The sequence below is a fragment of the Gorilla gorilla genome, chromosome 1 (genome assembly GCF_029281585.2).
Source record: "Gorilla gorilla gorilla isolate KB3781 chromosome 1, NHGRI_mGorGor1-v2.1_pri, whole genome shotgun sequence".
NCBI classification, from domain to species: Eukaryota; Metazoa; Chordata; class Mammalia; order Primates; family Hominidae; genus Gorilla; species Gorilla gorilla.
The window spans coordinates 46,623,338-46,650,006 of NC_073224.2; the positions used below are offsets into that span (position 1 = coordinate 46,623,338).

The 26,669-nt window shown below is 36.3% G+C and overlaps 1 protein-coding gene across 4 annotated transcripts in view; it reads right to left on the bottom strand.

Annotated features, from left to right (window-relative positions):
- SYT14 (synaptotagmin 14) overlaps positions 1 to 26,669 on the bottom strand; it is a 231,059-nt gene that overhangs the window by 9,881 nt on the left and 194,509 nt on the right. For all 4 annotated transcript variants that reach the window (XM_004028341.5, XM_004028339.5, XM_019030212.4 and 1 more), the window contains one exon: positions 3,086 to 3,275. In XM_004028341.5, the coding sequence (XP_004028390.3) occupies positions 3,086 to 3,275 (190 nt within the window). The remainder of the gene's footprint in view (positions 1 to 3,085; positions 3,276 to 26,669) is intronic.

Sequence of the window (26,669 nt, forward strand, 5' to 3'; positions counted from 1 at the left end):
AAATACTTTTATTATTCCCAATATACATAAATTAATTATGCAAAACAAAATAGGACTATTGAACTTTTTGCTCTTGAATATTGCTCTTTCTTTGGAAAAATGGGGATTATTCAGTCTATACCATAGTTCAAAGCTTAGAACCTAGGTATATATGAGGGGCTATAATCTTATATAATATATACTATTTAGGACAAACTGATAAAACTGTTTTACCTTTTACTTTATAAATATTTCACTTTCATAAAATTAAATTGACTTATACTTACTTTCTAGTTACCTCCCACCTAACACCATGAATTATCCTTGTACTGAAGATCTAATGGTAAAATAATGGCAATTGCTATACCTATTCTGTAACCTGAAACATTGACTCTGTGTTGCGGATGTTAATCTTTTGTCATCTGTTTATTATCCAACCCTGCGCTTGGCCAGACCTCCCTTTTAGTTGTGATCCTTGTTGCTCTGTTTCTATCAGAGCGACTACAGTAAGGATAGAAAGGCAAACATATCATTTCATTCTATTTTTTAGCATCTCCAGCTAAATATTTGTCAAAAAATGTAGTAAATTATTAGCTAAAGCACGAGTGGCAAACTGATAACTGGGGGCTCAATGTGACCCTAAACAATGTTCTATTTATCCAGCACAGTGCTAACAATCTGTGAATCTGAAAGTCTTCTGGCAGGGTGTGCACTCTTATGTTTGTCACAGGCCTCAACATCTCCCCATCTTTCACCTATGAGTTTTACTCATTTCAGTTATCCCCCAGGCCTTTTGAGTTTGCATTCTAAGTCTATACTAATGAAGATGATCAAGTCACACTACCAAATCTGTTTATTCTAGAAATTGCTTCTTTTCTCCCAATTTCTCCTTCTGAAATGAGAAAGGGAACAATAATAATTCCATCCTTCTTTTATGCACCTTTATCTGATTTGAGTCTCACACTTACCCTGTGAGAGACATGACCTTAATTTTACCTATAAAGAAACAGACTTAGGGGAGTGAGGTCAACTGTCCAAGGGTAGAAATATGAATTTAAGCCTTCAGACTTTTAAGTCAGGGATAGACACCTTCTGTGATACATGTAAGAAGCAAGCTTTCCAATATTATTTGGGGCAAACCCAATATATTATAGTAACTTTTTACTTCCATTGAATAAATAATTTTTACGACAACTAGAAAGAGTTAAATTCAAGGATAAAAAAGTTACCCCTCCTTTATTTTTTAATTTTAATTAATAAATATTATTATTTATTTTTATTTTTATTTTTTTAGATGGAGTCTTGCTCTGTCACCAGGCTGGAGTGCAGTGGCACAATCTCAGCTCACTGCAACCTCCGCCACCTGGGTTCAAGTGATTCTCTTGCCTCAGCCTCCCAAGTAGCTGGGATTACAGGCACGCGCCACCATGCCCAGCTAATTTTTTGTATTTTAGTAGAGATGGGGTTTCACCATGTTGGCCAAGATGGTCTCGATCTCCTGACCTCATGATCCACCCGCCTCGGCCTCCTAAAGTGCTGGGATTACAGGCCCTCGTGAGCAACCGCACCTGGCCAATTTTTTTTTTTTTTTTATGACAGGGTCTTGCTCTGTCACCCAGGCTGGAGTGCGGTGGTGCAATCTTGGCTCCCTGCAGCCTTGATCTCCCTGGCTCAAGCGATCCTTCCACCTCACCCTCCTGAGTAGCTGGCACTACAGGCTCAAGCCACCATGCCTGACTAATTTTTTAATTTTTTGTAGAGTCAGGGTCTCACTTTGTTGCCCAGGCTGGTCTTGAAATCCTGGGCTCAAGTGATCCTCCAGCCTCAGCCTCCTAAAGTGCTGGAATTACAGGCGTGAGGTACTGTGCCTGGACCCCCTCCTATAATAATTACTTGCTTCTTGGAATAAAACATGGCATTAAGTAAGTCTGTGAGAATTCTTTAAGAAAATTTAAAGTGGCATTATTATTTCAGATTTCGTTTCAAATTTTTAGTTTACGGCATTAACAGCTTTAATTTTAGGTAAGTATAAAGAAGCTGGGCCAGGCGCAGTGGCTCACGCCTGTAATCCCAGCATTTTGGGAGGCCGAAGTGGATGGATCACCTGAGGTCAGGAGCTTGGGACCAGCTTGATCAACATGGTGAAACCCTGCCTCTACTAAAGATACAAAATAATAGCTAGGTGTGGTGGTGGGTGCCTGTAGTCCCAGCTACTCAGGAGGCTGAGGCAGGAGAATCACTTGAACCTGGAGGCAGAGGTTGCAGTGAGCCGAGATCATGCTATTGCACTCCAGCCTAGGCGATAAGAACAAAACTGTCTCCAAAAAAAAAAAAAAAAGAAGCTGCCACTTTCCCAGTTTACTTCTTTTAGGTACCAACATTTTAGAGGTATATTGGGTGACAATTTCAATATCCTCCCATAACCTACCCTGGCCCTGTTGAACTGGGAGAGAGATCCAGAGAGAGAAGAGTAACAGGCATAACACGCATATAGTCAGGGCAGAGGTATGCTATCTAGCTTTCCCTTCTTAGCATCCAGGGTAAACAGCAAACTGTTCCTTATTCTGTTTGTCCTGGTAAGAGCAAAGCCCATTCTATCTAAGAAAAGTCTCTGCTGGCAGTACTAGGTTATAATTTTAAAGGAGAAAAAAAAAGTGAAGTAATAGTTTCTTCTTAAATCGTTAAGGAAGAAGGAAAATATAGAAGTAAATAAAATAGTTCATAGTACTGCATGCAGATAGAAAACACATTACTCTTCAGTTAACAACAATAGCTATATACATTCCTGTTCATATTTGTGAACATTACTCACTTTTAAAGGCCCTGTAACCTTTTCTGGCATTAAAAGATAATGGCTATGATAGAGATAATTTATTTTGCAGATACTATGAAAAATTAAAAGTTGTCACCTTACTATGAATACTTTGAATTTCAAATTTTTCTACTTCCCAAATGACTGGAAATAGAAAACATGAAACAGATTAGCTGATGATTACACCATTTCATTTTGATTGGTTAAGACTAAATGATAGGATTGAACTCCCTAATACTGACAGTCCCAAAAGTGCAGAAAACATTAGAATTAAAAAAATTATTTTTCACTCACTGGGTGGTCTGTTTGCTGCCAAATTTTTGAAGTGGCTGCCTTTTATCACTTCTGCTGATAGTCTTCCAGTTGTGGCATTATAAAGCAGGCCAATAAGAATTTCTGGAACTGAGCCATGTTCAAGAGACTGACATGAGGATGTACTTTCACTACACGACATTTCTGACACGCTCATTTGGGAGTCACAGCCCTGTAATCAATAATAAAATTTTTATAGTATTTTGCAAGAGAGATATATTAAGAGATATATTGTTATGCCATGTTTATTTGGATTAGGTAGGTAAATCACAATAAAGATGAGTTGCAAACCAAACACCAGATTAGAATTATTGTCCTTAGCATATTTTAGCCCCTGGATTTCTTTTCATTATGTAAAAGCCAAAGAAGTAATAGGAAATGAGAAGATTCCATAAATCCCTGCATATTTATAAAGAAATCAGAGAAATGTTGCTTAAACTTATAGATGCTAATAAACTGTTTTTTGAATATGAGAAATTATTGTTTAAAGATTATCAACCTTAAAAGACTGACAAAGATTTAGACTCAATACATCAAATGTCCTAACTGTGCCTTTAAATAAATAAAACAAAACTACCTGCTATTTATAAGCCAACATCTAAAACACAGAGATATAGAAAAGTTGAAAAACATGGGAAAAATTAATCATGTAAAAAATAATCAAACAAATTGATGTAGTTACATTAGTATCAGTCAGGGTTGGCTTTAAGGCAATAATCACCACTAGAGATGAAGAAGTATACAAAATGATGATAAAACACTGAAATTACTAAAAAGTAAAATAATCCCAAATTTGGATGCATTTAATAACATGGACTCAAAATACAGAAAGCAAAAATGGCCAGAACTAGAAAGAGAAACACAGACATCCATAATCACTGGGTACATAAGCACACTTCCCTCATTAAATGACCAAATTCAGTAACTGACTAAATTCAGTAACTGACCAAATGGGTGGACAAATAAGCACCATAACGATGTAGAAGATTTGAATATCACAATAAGCAAAATTGACCTAATGGTCATATGCAGAATATTATACCTAATAACTACAAAATATAATTTTCCCAAGTATACAGAATTTTTAAATTAAAGCAAATAATAATTTCAAATGATGAAAATTATTCATAATGTTTTTTGATTGATTAGAAAACCAAACTCTGTTCTAGAGGAGAATAAAATATCTATATTTTTTGGAAATTAAAGGTATACTTTTAGTAACCCATAGGTAACTAAATGATAATAAAAATAAGTGATTTGAAAGACTAATAAAAGGAATAAATTTCTGGAGAGTCCAATTAAGAAAAAAGGGACAAATAACAATGATCAGGAATGAAAAAGGAGACATCACTACATATTCTACAGACCATGAAAAAATAATAGGATAGGATACTAGAAGAAAGTTGTTTCTTCTAGTAAATTTGAAATTTGAATGAAATATACCAGTGATCTCCAACCTTTTTGGCACCAGCGACCAGTTTCCTGGAAGACAATTTTTCCATGGACAGGGTGTAGAGGATAATCTAATGCTGCCACTGATCTGACAGGAGGCCGAGCTCAGGCTGTAATGTTCGCTAGCCCACTGCTGCTCACCTCCTGCTGTGCGGCGCCCATTTCTAACAGGCCATGGACTGGTACTGGTCTGTGGCCCGGGGGTTGGAGACCTCTGAAATAGACATCTTTCTAGAAAGTTATTACCAACCAGAAGAGACGCTGGAAGACTGTTCAGAAACAGTCTTACTAAAGAAACTGAATTTGTAATTAAAAGCCTTTCCAAAATACACATACAAAACAAAAATAAGAAACTTTGGCCTAGATGGCTTCACTAGTGAATTCTAATTAATAATGCTAGTTTTACACAAACTCTTTCAGATATTAGAGAAAGAGAAACCACTCCTCAACTTCCTTTAAGAATTTAGCAAAATATTAAAACCAAAATCTAATAAGGGCATTATAAAAAAGAAAAATTACAAGATTTTCTCATTCATGAATCTAGATGAAAAAATCCTAAATATACATCAGCAAACCAAATCTAGCAACATGCAACATCATACTTAATAGCAAAAAATGTTAATGTTTCCCCTTTGAAATTGCCAACTATTACTACTTTTAGTCAACACTGTAGTGGAGATACCAGCTAGTGAAGATCCTAGCCTTACTAAAGACAATAAAATGAAATAAAAAGTATAATGATTTGGAAGGGGACTAGATTTTTTTAAAAAGCCCTTATGTGCAGATTACATAATTATGTACACAGGAACAAATCTACAGATGAACTGCAGTTGCACACAGAGGTAAAATTTAGAAATCCATACATTACTATATATCAGAAGCAAATAGAAAATAAAATTTATTAAAATATCATTTATTACAGCATTTAAATATAAAATATGTAGGAATAAATGTAACAAATGATATGCAAGGCCTCTACACAGAAAACTATGAACATTACTGAGAGAAACCAAAAAGTACTATATAAACTGTTACTGTATTAGCTCAATTTTGTAACATTCTTTCCAAATTAATCAATAGATTAAATTCAATTCCAATAAAAATATCAGCAGGTTTCTTTGAATTGTTTGACTTCATTAGTAATCAGGGGAATGGAAATGAAAACTACGAGGTAACGCTACACAACAAACAGATGAGCTAAAAGAATACCAAGTGTGGTGAGGACAAAGCACTGGGAACTATCACAGCTCTCTTGTAGAAATGTGGAGTGATACCAATGTTTTAAATGTTATAAATACACATACCCTATGATCTGGCAGTTCCACTCCTACATATATACCCATCAGAAATAAGTGCAGTGTTTATCAAGAGACATATGAAAGAATGTCCATAGCAGCATTATTCATATTGGATCCAAGCAATAGAATGGATAATTTGTACTGAGTTCATACAATGGCATACTATACAGCAATGAAAACCAATTATAACATTTACAAATGTGATTTTAAGTAAAACATGTTGGGCCCAAAAGGATACCAGCTGCATAATTCCATTTATGTAAAGTAACAAAAACAAACAAAAAATCAAACAACCCAAAAACCAAAACCTCAAACCAGGCAGAACTAAACCATTATGTTCCCGATGTATTAATAGGTGGTAACATTATAAAGAAAAGCAAAAAAGTAATTCACATAAAGTAAAAATTGTAGCTAACTCTGGAGGTGGGAGAGAAGAACAGTGATTGGGAAGGGCAGGATGGGAGTTTCTGGGGTTACTGAGACAATGTTTCTTTCATTCCTTGACCTGGATGGTAATTACATGGGTTTTGCTTTGTGATAAATGGGTTGCACACTTGCATTTTTTACCCTTTTCTAATGTGTGTTGGGTTTTGCAAGAAAGAAGATTTAAGAAAAGAATTACATGATGAAAAGACACAGTATACACAAATGAATATACAACGATAAAAATAAATATACAGAACTTTCTTTGAAGATTCCCAAAGAGATCCAATCCATGAATTAAAAAGGAAAGAAAAAAAAGACACTAACAGTATTCTCTATAACAATGTAGTTAAAAATTTTAAAATGTTTTAAAGAATCCTGGAGTTTAAACCTACTACTGGCTGTAGAAGTAATGAAGGAGAATTAATACATACCTGGAGCCTGAACAAACTTGTTGGACTAATATACAGAAGGGTAAAATCTCCTATTTTTAACTGTAGACTACAGAGTGGAAGCCAAAAGGAATACACATTTTATATTCTTAAGTCATGGGTACACAAAACACATAGTTTGGTATGTTTTCATGACAGTTGGAGAAGAAAACAATTTTAGTAAGTTTCAATTAGGATATATCATCACTTATGAAAATAGTGTCAAAAACATGCTTGAGCACATTTGGTGCATTTGTTACATTAGGCTATAATACTAGCAGCATCTGTTAGAATATTGTGAGATACATTTTTCACAATATAGTATTTTTCACATTAACCTACTGTCAGATAAGATGTGAACCTAATAGTTGTTTATACGCAGAAGTCATACTGCCACTTTTGAGAAACAAAGCGATGCCCAAAGAAAGCGATGGAAAGGTCTTTCTCAATCTTAAGGAAAACACTCCCCACTTCACTGCTGTGAAAATCGTTATCTTCAAGTCCAAACAAAAAGCAAGAGCATTAAGATCCTTGTTGATCACATTCTATTTTAGTAAGCCCTGCTGAAATATAGTGGTGTTTACATAACACAAGAAACTATTATCTAGAAGAGTTCATTCATTATGAATTTATGCCCTAGAAAAAGTGCTAATCTCATGTCCCTTCCACTGGCATTAGTGTAACTGTCCATTCAATGTTGGTAGAGTTGTGGCAGTCCAAAGAGATCACTCAGTACAAGAAAAGCAGTAAAGAATAGCTATGTAAACAGAACCACTGTAGTTAAAAAAAAAAAAGGGGGGGGCATTCGCCTACAATTTCAGCTACTTGGGAGGCTGACAGAAGAGAACCACTTGACCCCAGGAGTTCTAGCGCAGCCTGGGCAACATAGCGAGATCTGTCTCAAAAACAAACAACCTCAAATTAAATATCGATGCTATCTGCCCAAATGGCAGCTTTCCTCAGACTACTCCTCAGGGCATGCTGCTCCATTCAGTGTATATTCAGGAATCTCCATCTACTCCCTCTGCAGATCTCATCATTAATTTATAACTGGGGCTTGCCTAGGTAGCAGTAGCTGCAGGTGATTAATGCAAAGTCAAACAAATTCCAATCGTAACTAGGTCTACTTAAAGGAACAGTCCCACAGGCTCCCCAAAGTAAAACTTCTTTCCATCTTGCATAATATTTTACTTCTTTTTAATACTTCCCCTCCTTCCCCCTGAGTCTTCTGCCCTAGGGTAAAGGATTACAAGTAATTCTGTGAAAGTAAAGTATATGTAATTTTTAGAGGAATGAATATACTCTATATGTTTACCATAACCAGAATTAGTGGTTAAGGTAGCCATTACTTTTACTTAATGGTGTGAATAGGTTAAAATCAGGTGGAAGCTTGTAAATACACAGAGAAAAAACAATATGATTAAAAATACAATATAATTCCTATTAAGTAAACATACTGGGCTTTTTATTAATATTAAATTACTTCCAGCTTACTTGTAACTACTTATGTTCAATATTTTTTAAGGTGAAACCACTGAACTGTACAATGATGATTACTATAATTGAATTATCTATTGAATAGTGTCTGTGCAACTTAATTCTCACTGTGTCTGGAAGATAGCATTCAGTTTTTAATTTTATTTATATGTGAAATGCTTCCATTATACTTTTCTGAAAATGGGGCGATCACAGAGGGTGCTGAAGTTAAAACAAGGGAAGTCACCTGCTGCAAAGTTAGAGATGCCACTAATGATGAGCTTCATCTCTAGCAGCAAGGCTCCCTCCTCAGGGTCCTTTCCTAGCCCCAGGGAACTAGGTAAGGAGGAGATCACCAGAGGCAATTTCAGGAGAGAGGAAGAAAGAGCATGATTGCTCCAAATCCCACCTCCTTTCCATCCTCCACACCTGTAAGTCTAGCGTAAAGGAGAGCCAGGCTGGGTTTTAGTAGGGTTTGTAAAAATACCGAGTGTATCAAAGGGACAGCCTACTGGAGTGAGCAGTGGCTTTGTACAGTTTGTACACAGGCAGCTTCAGGCACTCATTGATCCAGGCCTCAACCCATGTTACTAGGAACCAGTTCTCCTTTATCCATTTCTCAGGTTTGTTTCCCAAATTTGGCTTCATTCTTTGGCAGACTTTTCCCTCCTAGTTGCCAGCAGCTCTGAGTGTCATGGGAAAGAGGAAGACAGCATCCTACTTGCTCAAACCCAAATCCTGGAACTTGCTGCTTAGAGCCCATGAGATTTAATTCTAGGGCTTTGCAATAAAGTCCGCTTCAACATAATACAGGGGCAGGTTAGTCTCCCAACCAAAATCTGGGTACTGTGTGCATAAGAAAGATATGAATGCTAGGCAGAAAAAACAGACGTCAACTACAGAGCCCATTCAACTGAGTTGTCTGTCCCTGCTTTCTCCCCCTTGGTCTTCAGTGAGGACTGTTATCCACATTACTGGGGAGCAGGTGATATTGCTGTTGCTCCAATTGTAAGTACCCTCCACAGGCTCTTGCTGTGCAGTTATTAGCCTTGCAGGAGCCAAGGAAGATGAAAAGATGGTTCAATGAAACAGAATCATATTACCACACTCATGGAGCACAGCTCTGAAATTCAGGTTAGGAAAGGAAGAGCTACAATAAAAGTAGAAAATGATCACTTTTTCTTTCATAAGCACTACATATTAACACTAAAAATTAACATATCTAGGATTTAAGATAGAAGAAAAATGAATCATAGAACATTCACATAAATAACCATAATAACAAAATATTTTATCAGCGTTTGACCATAGCATCATGTGGAAATGGTCATAAAAATCCCTGCTATGATCCGCCGTGTGCAGTGGCTCATGCCTGTAATCCCAGCACTTTGGGAGGCCAAGGCAGGCAGATCACTTGAGGCCACGAGATTGAGACTAGCTTGGCCAACATGGTGAAACATTGCCTCTACTAAAAATACAAAAATTAGCCAGGTGTGGTGGCAGGTGCCTGTAATCCCAGCTACTCGGGAGGCAGAGGCATGAAAATTGCTTGAACCTGCGAGGTGGAGGTTGCAGTGAGCCGACATCATGCCATTGTACTCCAGCCTGGGTGACAGAGCGAGACTCCATCTCAAAAAAAAAAAAAAATTCCTGCTATAATCAAAATTTATGTATATATATGTATATATACATATGCACTTTTTTGCTGTATTCAATATGAACATATTTAATTAGCATTTCTGCCTATATGCTTATAAGTGAGATTGGTTTATAAAGTTTGTTTCTTTTCTCATGGTCTCCTGAAATAATACCTATTTGAAGAATATATATGTATAAATATAGGCATATGTGTATATTTTTTGCTGAATTATTTTAAAATGCTTAATTTAGGGTTTCTGCATATATGTTTATAAATGAGATTGGTTTATAATTTTCTCATGTTATTCTTGTCTAGTTGGTGTCAAAATTATATAAGCCTCGAAAGAGAAGTTAGGTACCTTTCCTTTTCATTCTCTGAAATAGCTTATGTAACATAGAAGTTACTTGTTCACTAAAGTTGGGTAAAACTTGCTTCTGAAAGTCGACCATCTTTTTTTCCTCTTTCTTTCTTTTAAGGGGACTCTGGCTACTGGCTGAATTTCTTTAATGATAATCACTCTTTTCATGTTTTCTACTACTCTTAAATCACTTTTTAGACATTTGTATGTTTCAAGAAAATTGTACATTTTGTTTTCAAATTTATTTTCCTAGAGTCATTCTCTTATAATTTTGAGACCTCCACTGAATTGGTGGTTATGTCCTTTTTTTTTTTTTTTTGAGACGGAGTTTCGCTCTGTCGCCCAGGCTGGAGTGCAGTGGCGCGATCTCGACTCACCGCAAGCTCCGCCTCCCGGGTTCACACCATTCTCCTGCCTCAGCCTCCTGCATAGCTGGGACTACAGGCGCCCGCCACCACGCCCGGCTAATTTTTTTGTATTTTTAGTAGAGACGGGGTTTCACCATGTTAGCCAGGATGGTCTTGGTCTCCTGACCTCGTGATCCGCCCACCTCGGCCTCCCAAAGTGCTGGGATTACAGGCGTGAGCCACCGCGCCTGGCCTAGATATTTCCTTATAATACTGATAGGGGCTGAAATCCACAAATTTAGGTATTTTCATTTGTGTTTGTGCCTAAGTGTTTCCAATTTTAATTATGCTTTATTCTCTGGCACTGAGTTGACTTACGAAGTTTTTTTTTTGTTTGTGTGAGTATTGAGTATTGAAAAATATAGATTTTGGTGGGTTGGAGTGAGAGGGCTGCCTCTTTTACTTTACCTCCTACTACTTTACTCCTCAATCATGGAGTTCTAGCTAAATGCACTTCCTTGCTACTCCTTGAACACAACACACGCACTCTGGGCTCAGGATGGGCTGCTCCATCCGCTCGCGGTGTTCTTTCCTCAGATTTTTACATGGTTAACTCCCTCACCTCTTTCAAGTCTTTGCTCATATGTCACATTCCCAATGAGCCTTATACCTTGACCCTTATTTAATATTACACCTCCTTTCTCACTAGCACTCTTAATTCTGCTTACCCTGTTTTTCCCTCCACCCCACAGTACTTATCTCTTTCTCACATACCCTATACTTATTGTATGTATTATGTTTATCTCTCTCTTCTTTACCTAGAATTAAGTTTCATGCAAGCCAAAATTTATATCTGTTTTTCATTAATGTATACTGAATACTTAGAACAATGTCTAGCATGTAGTATGTTACACTACTGCACTGCCTTCTGGCCTTTGTTGTAGCTGTTGAGAAGTCTGCTGTTGGTCAAATTGTTGTTCCCTTATATCTTCTCTGGTTGCTTTTATCATTTTGTCTGGTATTTTATCCTTTCACTGTAATTTTTATGGGTGTGGACTCAGTTTTAATAATCCTGTATAAAACTTCTAATTTCTCAATCTGATGATCTATGTATTTTAAATATTATCTTTCATTTTCTCTAGTCTCACATTCTGGAGTCCTTATTGGAAAATATGCTTAACATTCTTATTCCACTCTCCAAAACTTTTTCATATTTTTCATTGACTGTATTTTTAATGACTTTTTCATTCTAGAAGTTCAATATGGCCCTTATTTAAATCGACCTCTTTTCCCACATTGTCTTATTCTTTTTTTTTTTGTAGTTTCTATTACTTCATTTCTTTATTCTATTAAAGCATATTTATTTTATAATCTCTTTCACAGAGCCCTATTAGTTCTAGAGCTGTCAACACATCTTTCTCTTGCGTCTACTGTCATTCATCGTGGACCAATTCTTCTGCTCATACTTTTTAAAATGTGAGTTCATCTTCAATGGAAATTATTTTTTTCTGTGGGAATTGTATAGCCTAAGTTTGGCTTCCTGAACAAAATAGGATTTCTTTTAAGGAAAGAAGTAGTGGAGATGGTCTCGATCTCCTGAGACCATATATACACATAGTATGCATGTAGCACATACATACACATAGTATGCATGTAGCACATACATACATATAGTATGCATGTAGTAGATATATGTATGTAGTATATATTACATACAGTATGTATGTAGTATATATTACATACATATAGTATGTATGTAGTATATATTACATACATATAGTATGTATGTAGTATATATTACATACATATAGTATGTATGTAGTATATATTACATACATATAGTATGTATGTAGTATATATTACATACATATAGTATGTATGTAGTATATATTACATACATATAGTATGTATGTAGTATATATTACATACATATAGTATGTATGTAGTATATGTGTAGTATATTACATACATATAGTATGTATGTAGTATATGTGTAGTATATTACATACATATAGTATGTATGTAGTATATATGTAGTATATTACATACACATAGTATGTATGTAGTATACATATACTACATATGTATGTCATATATACACATATAGACCATATATATTACATATAGTATATATGTAGTATATACATACTTCCTTGATTTCTTACTAGTCTATCACATTTCTGAAAATTTCAAAAACCTTCTTTCTCTGAGATATCCGAGTCACTGCTCACACATATTGAGTTGCTAAATAGTAAAGACTCTGTATCCCAGAAATGCTCTCATATTTACACCTGGGGCAGAAAACCAACAGTATCCATTATACTGTAGTACCCAATACACTGTTTCCATTTTGTTTAAGTTTTTAGAAACATTCATATTCATCTTATAATCCTAATTCATTTTATTTGTGACCAGACTTCAGGCCAGTTGCAAAAAGTAATAAATAGGCCATATACTGTTTTTTCTTTTTTTTTTTGAGACCAAGTCTCACTCTGTTGCCCAGTCTGGAGTGCAGTGGCGTGATCTCACTGCAACCTCTGCCTCCTGGGTTCAAGTGATTCTCGTGCCTCAGCCTCCCAAGTAGCTGGGACTACAGGCATGAGCCAACACGCCCGGTTAATTTCTGTATTTTTAGTAGAGATGGGGTTTCACCATGTTGGCCAGGCTGGTCTTGAACTCCTGACCTCAGGTGACCTGCCCACCTCAGCCTCCCAAAGTGCTGGGATTACAGATGTGAGCCACCATGCCGGGCCATACTGTTTTTATCTTACTGAAGGAAACAGAATAGACTAGAAATAAAGTTGTTATTTAGAGACTCAGCAGTAGAAAAGTATATTCAATGTCTGTTCAGCATAAGCACTGTACTAGGGAATAGATGAACTGATTTCAACGCAGACTATGATAAACTGCCTTTAGAGATTTTATGGGAGAAAATATGTGGATATGGTTAACTCTGGTAACAGAAACAATATTCCGGAGATACCTGAAGTTGGTCCTAATAGTATTTCAGCAGGCATAGGGAAGGGCATCACACAAAGAAAAGTATGAGCTAAGCCCCCAAAAGTGGGTATCACGTTTGGTAAATGTAAACTGGTCTGGAGTGGCATGTGTATATGGGGAGGGGGTGGAAAATGCAGATGGAAAGGAAGATTGAAGCCAAATTTTACTCATCCAGCACTATATGAATATTTCTATTAGAGACTTTCTGTCCTGTAACTGTTGCTTTGTCTGTCTTTCCCACTAGACTGTGTGTCCCTTCAGGGCAGAACTTTTGTTTTATTCATCTTTGTATGTCCTCAAGTTAGTACAGTGCCTATCATTCAGCAGGCACTTAATAAATATTGCTGAATGAAAATAATGAATCATGAAAGACATGAAATGCGGTGGTAAGAAAAGTTGGACCTACTCTACAAGTAGTGGAAGCAAGAGAGGCATTTTGAACTGGGGAGTAACATGCTCAGATATACATCTTCAAAAAATAAGGCCAAATACGCTGCATGACTTGAGTGCTTGAGCAGGGATCACAACTTACTTAGCTGTGCTAGTGATAGATAAGTCTTTACTTGAGATAATACTTGCTTTGTGCACATTTTATATCCCGAGCAAAAAATTGCAATTTTTTACCCTGTAGCAAAACATAGACTTAAAAATATGTTTTATTATAATCAATCTTACTGATCTAGACACGTTATAGTTGTAGTAATCATGTAAGATTTTTCTAACCTACAGACCTTTAGCGCATACTAAGAACTACACATTGTGCTTCAAAATTAATGTAGCTGACTTCCTTGATTTCTTACTAGTCTATCACATTTCTGAAAATTTCAAAAAGCTTCTTTCTCTGAGATATCTGAGTCACTGCTGACACATATTGGGTTGCTAAATAGTAAAGACTCTGTATCCCAGAAATGCTCTCACATTTACACCTGGGGGAAGTGTGAGCTTTTTAAATTGGTCACTCAGCTTATAGAGTGTTAGAATCAGTTATTCCTACGCAAGTTGACATATCCAATTATGTTATATGTTCCCTGTAATGAATTTGTTTTAAATGAGATGATTTGAATCTGTTTTTAATATAAATGTTTTTATTATTAGAAAACTAAATAGAAATAAATTAAATTATTAATATAACAGCCCCAAATGATTTCTAAGTGTCTTCCATGTTTTGGATTATAATTATCCATAGACTATTGGTTTTCCAACAGTGGTTAGTGAAATCTATTGAATTTCATTTTAAAAATATAATTTTAACTATTTAAAAATTAAAATAAAAACAATAAGAGTATATAAATGAGTAATATAATAGAGGCAATATAGTGTACTCGTAAGGAAAGGAAACTTTGCAGTCAGATTTACGGGGGTCTGTTACAGGACCGTGACTTTAGTAAGGTATTTAGCATCTCCATACTTCAGTTATCTAAAAAAGGTGAAATAACTATGTCTACTTCCTTAATAGTTATACCACTTGTTAATATATTAGGGAACACATTGTATTGCAAATAAATTTAATGTATTATTATTTGTATCTTGGACTAAAGATTTACCTGTCATTTCTGTTTAATTGAGAATATTTGAAGTTTAAAGAGCAAGCTGTCAAAGTTATCATTTGTAACTCCTTATCTATATGAATCAGTTTTTTCTAAAATGTATAATTAAAACAAAAGAAATACATTGCACTGGGTTTCAGAGCTGCAGCAAGATGAAAACGTATTAGCAGCAATTGCATAACTGTAGGTGCCTGTGCTTTGGAGTAAGACAGTTGAGTTTATGCATAAGCTCTAACTTTTTGTCATCTGTGTGACCTTGGACATGTTTTAAAAGTTCCTTGAGACTCAATTTCCTCATCTATAAAAATAATATAGTAATAGTACCCTCTAGAAAATTTTATTCTCAATTTTTTGTTCATCAAAACAACCCTATCATTTTCAGTATTAATAGATGTTACAAGTAAATATTATGATTTGTTAGTAAAATATCACTTTTCTCTGCCTTACATATTTGAGTTATAAATAATATTTCATTTGAAATAAAGGGTCTGAATGCTTGAAAAGCTTGAAAAGCCATGAACTACACTATCTTTATATCCTATTTCTGAATGGTCATTCAAATGACCACATTTTATACATTGTAAGATTGTGCTGCCCCCTGCCGACCCAGTTTCTCCAAAATATTTTGAGTCTTCACTTAAGTCAAAACTTACAGTATTACACTTAAGTAACTCTCTAGTAGACTGGTGGACAGTAATAATATAGATGGTAAAATATTGAATGTAGCGCTAAATAATATATGACATTTTTCAAGATATTAAAATATAAACAAACGGGAGCAAATGAATATAATATACTCCCAACTGTGTAATATTTAACAAATTTAGATATCCAATTCCAAGTAACTATTGTAATTGCTATTGTTTACAGTGCTGCTGACACATGGTGAAAAATTAGCAAAATATATACATTTCTGGCTAAGATTAAATATTCAGTAATTATTTCCCTGATTCTTTCACCGAATTAATAGCAACTTGATCTTTATTTCCCTACATTAGAATGGCACTTGTTTTTTGGCTAGCTGCAATGTTTTAAAATTACACTTTTAATGCATTACCTTTTCTAACTTTTGGGCATCTTCTCTTTTTTAATCTCACATGACCAACCAGATATACACTGGTGATTTTTCCTCCGGACAGTATCTCAAAATAGGCTCTTCCTTACTACTAAAACTCCTCTAATAGAGTGTTATTACCTAATAGTGCAAAAAGTACTTGACAAATCAAAAGAGCTAGGAGAAGTTCTACCTGTTGCTAGCCCTAAGCCTGGGAAGTAATTGATCTACTGAAAGTTTCATTTTTCTCCGTTATAAAACAGAGATTCATGTTCATGTCCTCTCAAGTGATAAGATTACGTGAGCTAACACATAAGTGTTTTAAAAATAGATCACTATATTTCTATAATGCAATTTCATCTTAGTTATCTTTTCCCCATTCTGATGCTTCTTGTACACTATTATCTGTGTAGTCTGCCGTGAATGCATACAGTGGGAAATGGGGGAGGAAGGGGTGCAGAGAGCAGGCACAGGAAAGGTCTCCTATGCTCAATCAGGTCATCCTCCATGTCAGCTCAATCTGTTACTTACTTTTAAATCTTTGAACTTTTGGCCTTGTATCTTTTTTCTGGTAACGTTCTTAGTTTTCCTTAACTGAATGGCCATTTTGGATCAGCTCATCACACTACAGTTCACCAATCTCCATGCCAGCATGTGGACATCAGACACTGGTAAACTAGACTTCCATACACCTGGCTTTGGTGGTGACACACCTCTACTCAAACACCCTTACAGGCAGAATGGTGAAGTAAGGACCTCTGAAAGTCTGCTCCTCTATAAAAGCAACATGAACACTGGCAAACATTGTCAAAAAAAACTTTTTCAGAACTCTGAACTAACTAAAGGCCTGCAACACTCCAAGGAGTGTTTATTCAAGAAAAACGGCTGAATACTGTGAGAACTACCAAGGTTTGTGGCATTTAAAATATACCCTATTCCCATTACCCTCTCCCCAGTTCTCTGGTAGTGTTGAAAGCCAACACTTGCAACTGTGAAATCGAACAGCCTCATAGATGCTGGAGGGGGAAGAATGGGTTTGGAGTGCCCAGGAGCCCCATCTTCAGAGAAATGACATTACTTCACTTGTCTCACAGTTCAGTGAAAAGTTCCATTCTCAGGCTTTGTTTTGATTTTACTTGACTCAGATTGATAAGAACTATATCCTTAGAACATCTGTTGGAAACAATCAGTGGCAATTACTTAACATGGCAGTCACCAAAGAAGCAGTACTGGCTCTGGCCAATGAAAAAATACGAGCAAAATCTAGGGAATGAGATGTTAATAGGGATCTCTGAAAAGTTCTAACACATTTCTGGAAATCTAGCAGTCTATACACATGTGCAAAGCTATGTGCATGCCCAGAAAAAACTTGAGAAGGTCCTAGTCTCTTACCTCTAGCTGATCTTGCTGCTCTGTGCATGCAGAAAGTGAAAGTTAAGGCACAGTTGTAAACTGACTCTTGGAGCATTGAAGGCATGGCTCAGTATACACAGAACCCCTCAGCAAAGACTTAATGAAATCTCTGTCCAGTTGTTAGCTGAGCTGACCACTAATGTTAACTGAGATGCACATGACAATAATATAGACTTTACAAAATCCAAGAAAGTCATCAAAGAGGAATGACAACAACAAACAGCAACAATAAATTATGGGGGCGACTAGTCTAGGAGAATGTCTTTGTCAAGGCATTCAGATTGGAAGTGAAGAATCAGAACTACCTCTATTCACAGATGACATGATCTCCTATGCAGTAAATCCTAAAATACACATGAAGAAAATAACTACTAGAACTAACGAATATGCTCAGCAAAGCTTCAGGATTTGTGATCAATATATGAAAATCAATTTTATCTCTTTACACTAGCAATGAACAATTAGAAAACAAAAAATTAAGAAAACAATTCCATTCACAATAGCCTCAACATGAATAGAATACTTAGGAATGTATTAAACAAAACTGTAAAATTTGTATTACACTGAAAGTTACAAGACATTTTTGAAAGAAATCAAAGAAGTCCTAAATAAATGAAAAGACATCTCATGCTAATGGATTGGAAGACTTAAATTGTTAAGATGGTAATGTAGCCCAAAGTACGGATCAAACAGATTTGATGCGATCCCTATCAAAATTGCTATGGCCTTCTTTTTTTTTTTTTGCAGAAACAAAGAAGTCAGTCCTAAAATTTACGTGTCCTAAAATTCATATGTAAGTGCAAGGGACCCAGAATAGCCAAGAAAATCTTAAAAAACAATAACAAGGTTGGAGGACTCACACTTCCCAATTTTAAAACTGATTATAAAGCTTCAATAATCAAGAAAGTGTGGTACTGGTAGAAGGATAGACAATAGATTAAGGAACTATAATTGACAGTTCAGAAATAAAAACTTACATTTATGGGCAATTCATTTTCAACAAGGGTGCCAACACAAATAAATGAAAAAAAGATTTTTTTTCAACAAACTGTTGGGACAACTGGATATCCACATGTAAAAGAATTAATTTGGACCTCTCCCTCACACCGTATTAAAAAATCAACTCAAATGGATCATAGTCCTAAATTTAAGAGCTAAAACCATAAAACTACTAGAAGAAAACATAGTAGTAAATCTTTATCTTATATTAGGCAATGGTTTCATAGATAAGACACTAACAGCACAAGCAACAGAAGGAAAAAAATCAATAAACTGAATTTCTCAAAATTAAAAACCTTGTGCTTCATAGAACATCATCAAGTAAAAAGAAAAGCAGAATAGGAGGAAATATTATCAAATCACTTATCTTATAAGGGACCGATTTCCTGAATATGTAAAGAACTCTTACACCTCAAAAATAAAGAGACAAGCCAATTTAAAAAATAGGCAAAGGATTTTAATAGAAATTTATCCAAAGAAGATACACGAATGGTCAATAAGCACATGAAAAGATGCTCAACATCATTAGTCATTAGGGAAATACAAATCAAAACCATAACAAGATACCACTTTATACCCAGTAGGATAGCTTACATAAAAAGACAGATAATAACAAGTGTTGAAGAGAATGTGGAGAAACTGAAACTCTCATACATTGCTGGTGGGACAGTAAAAATCGTGCACCTACTTTGAAAAACTGGCAGTTCCCAGAAATGTTAAGAATAAATACAGCTCTAGAACTGGACATATACTCAAGAGAAATGAAACTATATGTCTACACAACAACTTGTACACAAATGTTCATAGCAGCATTATTCATAAAAGCCAAAAATGCAAACAACCCAAATGTCAATGAATGAAAAGACGAACAAAATGTGGTATATCCATACAAAGAATATTATTAAGTCCCCAAAAAACAATGAAGTATGGATACATGATAAAACATGAATGAGCCTTGAAAACATCATGCTAAGTAAAAGTCATCAAACACAAAAGGCCACATATTGTATTATTTGATTCATATAAAATGTGCAGAAGAGGCAAAACCATAGAGACAAAAAATAGGTTAGTGGTTGCCAGGAGGTGTAATTGCTAATGGCTACAGAGTTTTGGTGGCGGGGATAATAAAAATATTGTGAAATTAAATCATGGTGATGGCTGCACAACTATGTGAATATTCTAAAAATCATGACTTTTACACTATAAAAGGGTGAATTTTATGATCTGTGAATCATGTCTCAGTAGTTATGAAAAATTACTTACAGGATCCCTATTTCAGAATAATATAATCTTAGAATCTCAAAGATAATTTAATCTAGTGGTTTACAAAAAGTTGTAGTAAAAGTACCCTTTTGGCTGGGTGTGGTGGCTCACACCTGTAATCCTAGCAGGAGCTGGAGACCAGCCTGGGCAACATGGCAAAACCCCATCTCCACTAAAAATCCAAAAAAAAGAGAAAAAAGAAAAAAGAAAATTAGCCAGGCGTGGTGGTACACGCATGTAGTCCCAGTTACTTGGGAGGCTGAGGCATGAGAATCGCTTGAACCTGGGAGGTGGAGGTTACAGTGAGCTGAGATTACACCACCGCACTCCAGCCTAGGTGACAGAGCAAGACTCTGTCTCAAAAAAGAAAGAAAAAAGTACTCTTTAAAAAAATAAAATCTTATTCCACGTTCAAATACATGAAACAGGTAAGTATAGCATTGTATTAGTATACATTTATTACTGAGCTCAAATTATAACAGGCTATTTCAATAAAAAATGAAATTTGATATTTAGGTTTGTTGGTAACAGTTTAGTCACATATTAACTTTGCATCCAGTGTTTGTGTTTTATTTTATGTATAATATCAATAAACAGCTGATAAGTTGTGAATTACCTTGTCTTGCAATGTCAGAATATTAATTCATTGAACTGACCAAGAAAATTGAAAGATAAAGTTAGGGAACATTACAGAAACTTTTTAAGTTAAACCATTACTATAATGATTGCTTACATTTTAAAGAAAATTACCCTGATTTTATGCAATAATTAAAACTACCTGATTTTTTAAATATAGAAAAAGCAGTGACTGTGATGCATGAATTTAGTATTAATAGAATTTTTATGGCAGACATATATAGGACTAAATTAAACAATATATAGCAATTAAACAATATATCAACACCAAGCTATAATATTCCCAAGTCACAGTTACAAGAATTTCAAATATATAGAGAGATATGGGAGAAGTGGCTTTATTAGTAAATCTATAGAAGACAAAAAAGTAGATAGTGAGTGATATGGTTTGGCTGTGTCCCCACCCAAATCTCATCTTGAACTGTAGCTCCCATAATCCCCACGTCATGGGAGGGAACTGCTGCGAGGTAATTGAATCATGGGGGTGGGTTTTTCCTGTGCTGTTCTGTTGATAGTAAATAAGTCTCATGAGATCTGATGGTTTTATAAAGGGCAGTTCCCCTGCACAGGCTCTCTTGCCTGTCGCCATGTAAGATGTGACTTTGCTCCTCATTTGCCTCCACCATGGTTGTGAGACTTCCCCAGTCATGTGGAACTATGAGTCCACTAAACCCTTTTTCTTTATAAATTACCCAGCCTCAGTATGTCTTTATTAGCAGTGTTGAGAATGGACTAATACAGTGAGTTAACACGTAAACAATTTCCAATAGATTAAAATTTAGTAAACAGCATGTGTTTATGTTGATTTTTTTTATTTACCATTTTAAATTATAATTAAAAAAAGAGGCTGGGCACAGTGGCTCACACCTGTAATCCCAGCACTTTGGGAGGCTGAGGCAGGCGGATCACGAAGTCAGGAGTTTGAGACCAGCTTGACCAACATGGTGAAACCCCGTCTCTACTAAAAATACAAAAATTAGCTGGGCGTGGTGGCGCATGCCTGTAATTCCATCTGCTCAGGAAGCTGAGGCAGGAGAATCGCTTGAACCCAGGAGGCGGAGGTTGCAGTGAGGTGAGATTGAGCCACCGCACTCCAGCCTGGGTAACAAGAGCAAAACTCCATTTCAAAAAAAAAAAAAAAAGAAATTTGAAGCAAACATTTCCAGAATCCCAGAGCATTTCTGGAGAACATGGTTCAAATCTACCTACTCTACCTAACATATTTACCTTAGAAATGAAAAAAAAAATAAGGCCTGGAGAGGTTAATTAAATATCTTTCTGAAAGTTTTAACATATCTAGTTGTTCTGGAGAAAACGGACTAGGACTTAGGATTCTGGACTCTTAATTCGAATGGTCTTTTTACTAAGAAGTCTAAATCCCTTATTCTGTTTTTGAGGATCTTTATAATCTGGCTTCATCCTCATATTCACTTTCATTATTTTTCCCTCTATAATTCACAAGAGTAGTGAGGTCCCCACATTTCTACCAAGGAAGAGTGCCAGTGGGATGGTGATGATTTTTGGTGGGGGTATGGTAACTGCCCATCAAGAATGTGAGCATAGGAGGTGAAGGAGGCTGTGTCCTACGAGTTTACCTTTCAAATCTGGGGCCCACACCTGCCTCCTCTTCAGAGTTCCTGTTATTGTTTGGGCCTTCAGAGGGGATTGATACAAATTACAAAATTGGGTAAGTCCCTTCAAATCTGCCCAAACACTGACAGAAATTCATTTGTATAAAATTTTCAAGCATATGTTACCAGGATCCATGAGGCACTCCTGCAGATTGTGGTTCAGTCTGAAGCTCCTGCCATCTGACTGTACCATCTTCTCCCTCTCAGCAATGTTTCAACTGCTAATCATCTAGTGAGGCCTGCTCCTTTAGTGAAGAATTCCACCTGGCTCACAGATTCCCCTGCACCCTAACATCTCTCTGACTTAATGTGACTTAAGGTGAATTAAATTTCCACATGAATGATCCTTCTAACAGTCTGCACACTAAGTTATTTGACTTTCTCATCTCTAATGACTTCTCCCTCCCAGTCTCACTATTATTTCTTGGGCCTCGGCACCACCAGAGGCTACGGTGAGGTCTTCACCAAAATTACTAAGTAAAACAGGTGCTAACTACACCTCTTTTTTCTAACATAATTTGCTCACTCAACTGCTCTCATAACACCATGCTTTGACTGGACCTTCAGTCCTTGACACTATACTTTTTGTTCATCAGCCCCTTCTTGTCCTTACTTCTTCCTCTATCAAGCTGGCATTCCAAGCTGCCAAAACGCTAACCTTGGAAGAACCAATTAACTCCTTGATTGTACTAGGAAAAGCATCACACAATGGGATGAATTGGAAGTTTGGCCATCATCTGGCTATACTTACAATCTAGTTATACTTCTCAGGTAAATTTATTTTTCCATTTCCCCAATTATTATAAATCTTCCATTTTCTAAAATCAGCTGACCCAGTTCCATTCTCCTAAAATCACTGACCCCGTTCCCTTTCTCCTTACTCATTCCTGCCTCCTGCTTCTCTCTCTCACATACACATGCACGCATACACACATACCTCTCAATATGTGGAAACTTCCTCAACTTCCTGTGAAAATATCTACAAACTTTCTGACATCTGGATTCTCTCCTTCTTTCTTACCATTGTAACAGGAGGCATCTCCCTTGTATTTCAGACCAATTTCTCCACCTGCTGTCTGGATCCTATTTTCTACAGCCTTCTTGTCTCACATCCTAAATATCAGGCTTCAGTGAATTTGTCTCAGCCATTTTTAAATATGCTTAAGTCTCACTCATAGTTTAAAAATTCATTTTGAATCCCAAACTACCTATGGCCAAGGAAAGAAGTGCTGGAAGGAATCAAGCAGAACAATCCCCAGAACTCACATAGGCCTGAGAATAATTCACATTCTGAACAAAGTGTAGAAAACATAATATATGGGGCACTGAGTTGAGTACTTAGAAGGAAATTGCCTGAGTAGTGGGGTCAAATTAGCCCTAGAATAAACAATGTCTAGTTTTCTATAGCAAAACTTAAAAGCAAGCCTCAAAAGGATCAAAATGTTTTCAAGTTGCCTGATTGCATCCAAGAACAAAGCTCAAAAGTAAGAGAAAACAAAATAAGTTAGCACCCAACAATGTAAAATCCACAATATCCGTGATCCATTAAAAATTATCAAGCATGAAAAGAAGAAGGAAAATAAAACCCATATTAAGGAAAAAAAGTCAACTGATAAAAACTGATCCAGAAACTAAACAGATGATAGAATTTGTAGACATGGACCTTAAAACAGCTATTATAAATATGTCCCATGGTTCAAGACAATAGAAGAAAACATGGGTTTGTTAAGAAGAGACACAGACTATATAAAATAGACCAAAATTTAACTTATAGAGGCTGAAAAATCTATCTGAGATGAGAAATACACTGGACTGGATTACCAACATAGACATTGCACAGGACAAGATCAATGAACCCAAAGATACAGCAATAGAAGGTCTAAAATCAAACCACAGAGGAAAAAAAAGACAGGGAAGCCAGGTGCGGTGGCTCATGCCTGTAATCCCAGCACCTTGGGAGGGTGAGGCCAGTGGATCACTTGAGGCCAGGAGTTTGAGACCAAACTGGCCAACATGGCAAAACCCTGTCTCTACTAAAAATACAAAAAATTAGCCAGGTGTGGTGGTGCATGCTTGTAATCCTAGGTACTCGGGAGGCTGAGGTAGAAGAATCACTTGAACCCGGGAGGTGGAGGTTGCAATGAGCTGAGATTGTGCCACTGTATTCCAGCCTGGGTGACAGAGTGAGACTCTGTTTTTGAAAAAAAAAAAAAAAAAAAAAAAAGACAGGGAAAAAAATTAAGAACACAAAAATTAAGAACACAGCACCGGTGAGTTGGGACAACTTCAAAGGGTCTCATATATATGTATCAGAGTTTCAGAAAGGGGTTATGTGGCCAGAATTAATATTTGAAGAAGTACCGGCAAAAGGTTCCCTTTAATTAAAACTACAAATCCAAACCTTTGAGAAACTCAATGAACCCAGACCGACAGGATGAGATTTGTATGAGGTGGTTATGGCTCCTAGCTTTATCAACAGTTTTACAGTGGTACTGTAAGATGATTTAGGAAATGGAGGAGGAGGAAAAGCATGTCTAGGGGTAGGGGCAGAAAGGAGTTCAATATTGTATATGGTGAGTTTAAGGACGAAAGTATGAAGCTTTAAAGGTATACTGTATGTGAAAACACTCTGTAAACAGTTGAAGTGTTTTACAGATGATTTAAGTATGTGTTCAACTAAGGCAAGAAACTCAGGGCTCTATTTCATTAATACTAATGATGATGCTAAGCTTAAAACTGTAAAACTTAGATACAGATGTTCAAATAAATAAGAGTAATGCATAGTTAAGAGCAAGATAATCAAAACAGGGTGTGGTGGCTCACACCTGTAATCCCAGCACTTTGGGAGGCTGAAGCGGGTGGATTGCTTGAGCCCAGGAGTTCAAGATGAGCCCTGGCAACATAGTGAGACTCCTGTCTCTACAAAAAAAATTTTAAAAATTAGCCGGGTGTGGTGGCATGCACCTGTGGTCTCAGCTACTCAGGAGGCTGAGGTGGGAGGATCGCTTGAGCCTGGGAGGTTGAGGCTGCAGTGAGCCACGACTGCACCACTGCCCTCCAGCCTGGGTGACAGAGCAAGACCTTGTCTCCAGCCTGGGTGACAGAATGAGACTGCATCTCAAAAATAAATAAATAAATAAATAAATAAATAAATAAAAATCAACAACAACAACAAAACCTAACCAATCAAATTGTAACTATGTGCCAACCCTTACATGAATAATGTTGTAATCCTGCCAAAAGCTCCTCTGTCTCTGCCTATACAAATGAAACTTTAACTTCCCTACTTTGGAATGCCAACTCCATTCCTATGGAGTTGGTGTTTCTGAGTGGTCCATCCCCACACTTTACACTTGAATAAGCTCTCCAAAAAAAAAAAAAAAGAGTAAATAAGATAATCAGCTGTGACTAAGACATCTTTTGGGCTAGGTTCTCAAAAACAAACAACCAGACAGTTGCCAAAAAAACATCAAAATTAGTACTCAGCTCTACGATTCTTACAAATTTTTATTCACCTCCACCTTGCACAAGAAGCAAAAGGAATAATACTTCAGAAAGTACAGAGATTTTGATCTTTCTGTCAGTTCACTTAGAATGGATACGTGAATATATTAATAAAATATGGGAGGCAAGAGAAAATACTAATATACTGAACACCACTATCAGCTTCACCATTACTGGCACCACTATTGACTGACTCCAGCTACTCAATCAGATTTAAGCATTTACTGGTGCACTCTGCTATCAAATGAAATAAACCTATTTGCTATACAATATCTATTAACTCATTTCTTATTATACTTTCAGTAAATATGAAGAGCAGCATAAGAATCTGAGGACTTCTCCAGTGATAATAGCTTCTGGTATAAATTTGAGGTTGTCACAAAAGCTGCATCTATTATATTATAGGAATAATAAGTGTTGAAGAACCTATATCCCAGTGGAATACAGCAAAAGTCACTGCCTCCCAAACTGAGTCTGATTCTCCAGAGAACCTGACCTGAGGGCAACTGCTAAGATGCTTTGCTAGAAATATATGTGCAATTTCAGAAAGTTCTCCTCCTAGAAAGGGGTATAACTGCAACATTAGGACTCTAACATATGAGCATGTCTATTAATTAAAAGAAGGTACCACCTTTTGAAGTTAGTTATCCTCCAGCTGGCTTATAGAAAGGTCCTCTGACCATTGTGGGAAAATAAAAAGATCAGAGTAAGATATAATAAATTCAGAGAATGGTGTACAGATTTACAAAAGCTCCTAGACAGTCAAAGTGTGGAAATGAAGTCAGGTTTTACAGGGCTTTAGAAAAAAAATCTCAGAAACAAGTAAGAGGTATAGTTAGATCTGTAACAGTGGGGAAGATTCACAATGGTCGGATTTAAGGCAGCTACACTAGAATCCAGAGAGGCTAGGGACTTGTCAGTACCATGGATAGTTCCACCACTCAGTTTCTCTGTCTTTAATCTCAGAAGGCCAAAAATTGTATCTAGTTGCAATACTCTGAAGATTATACTTGGTGGCCATTTCATAGACATCTGGAAATGGGAAATATCTGAATTATCTGAGACATAAAGTATGGCCACATGTGCGTAATGGTC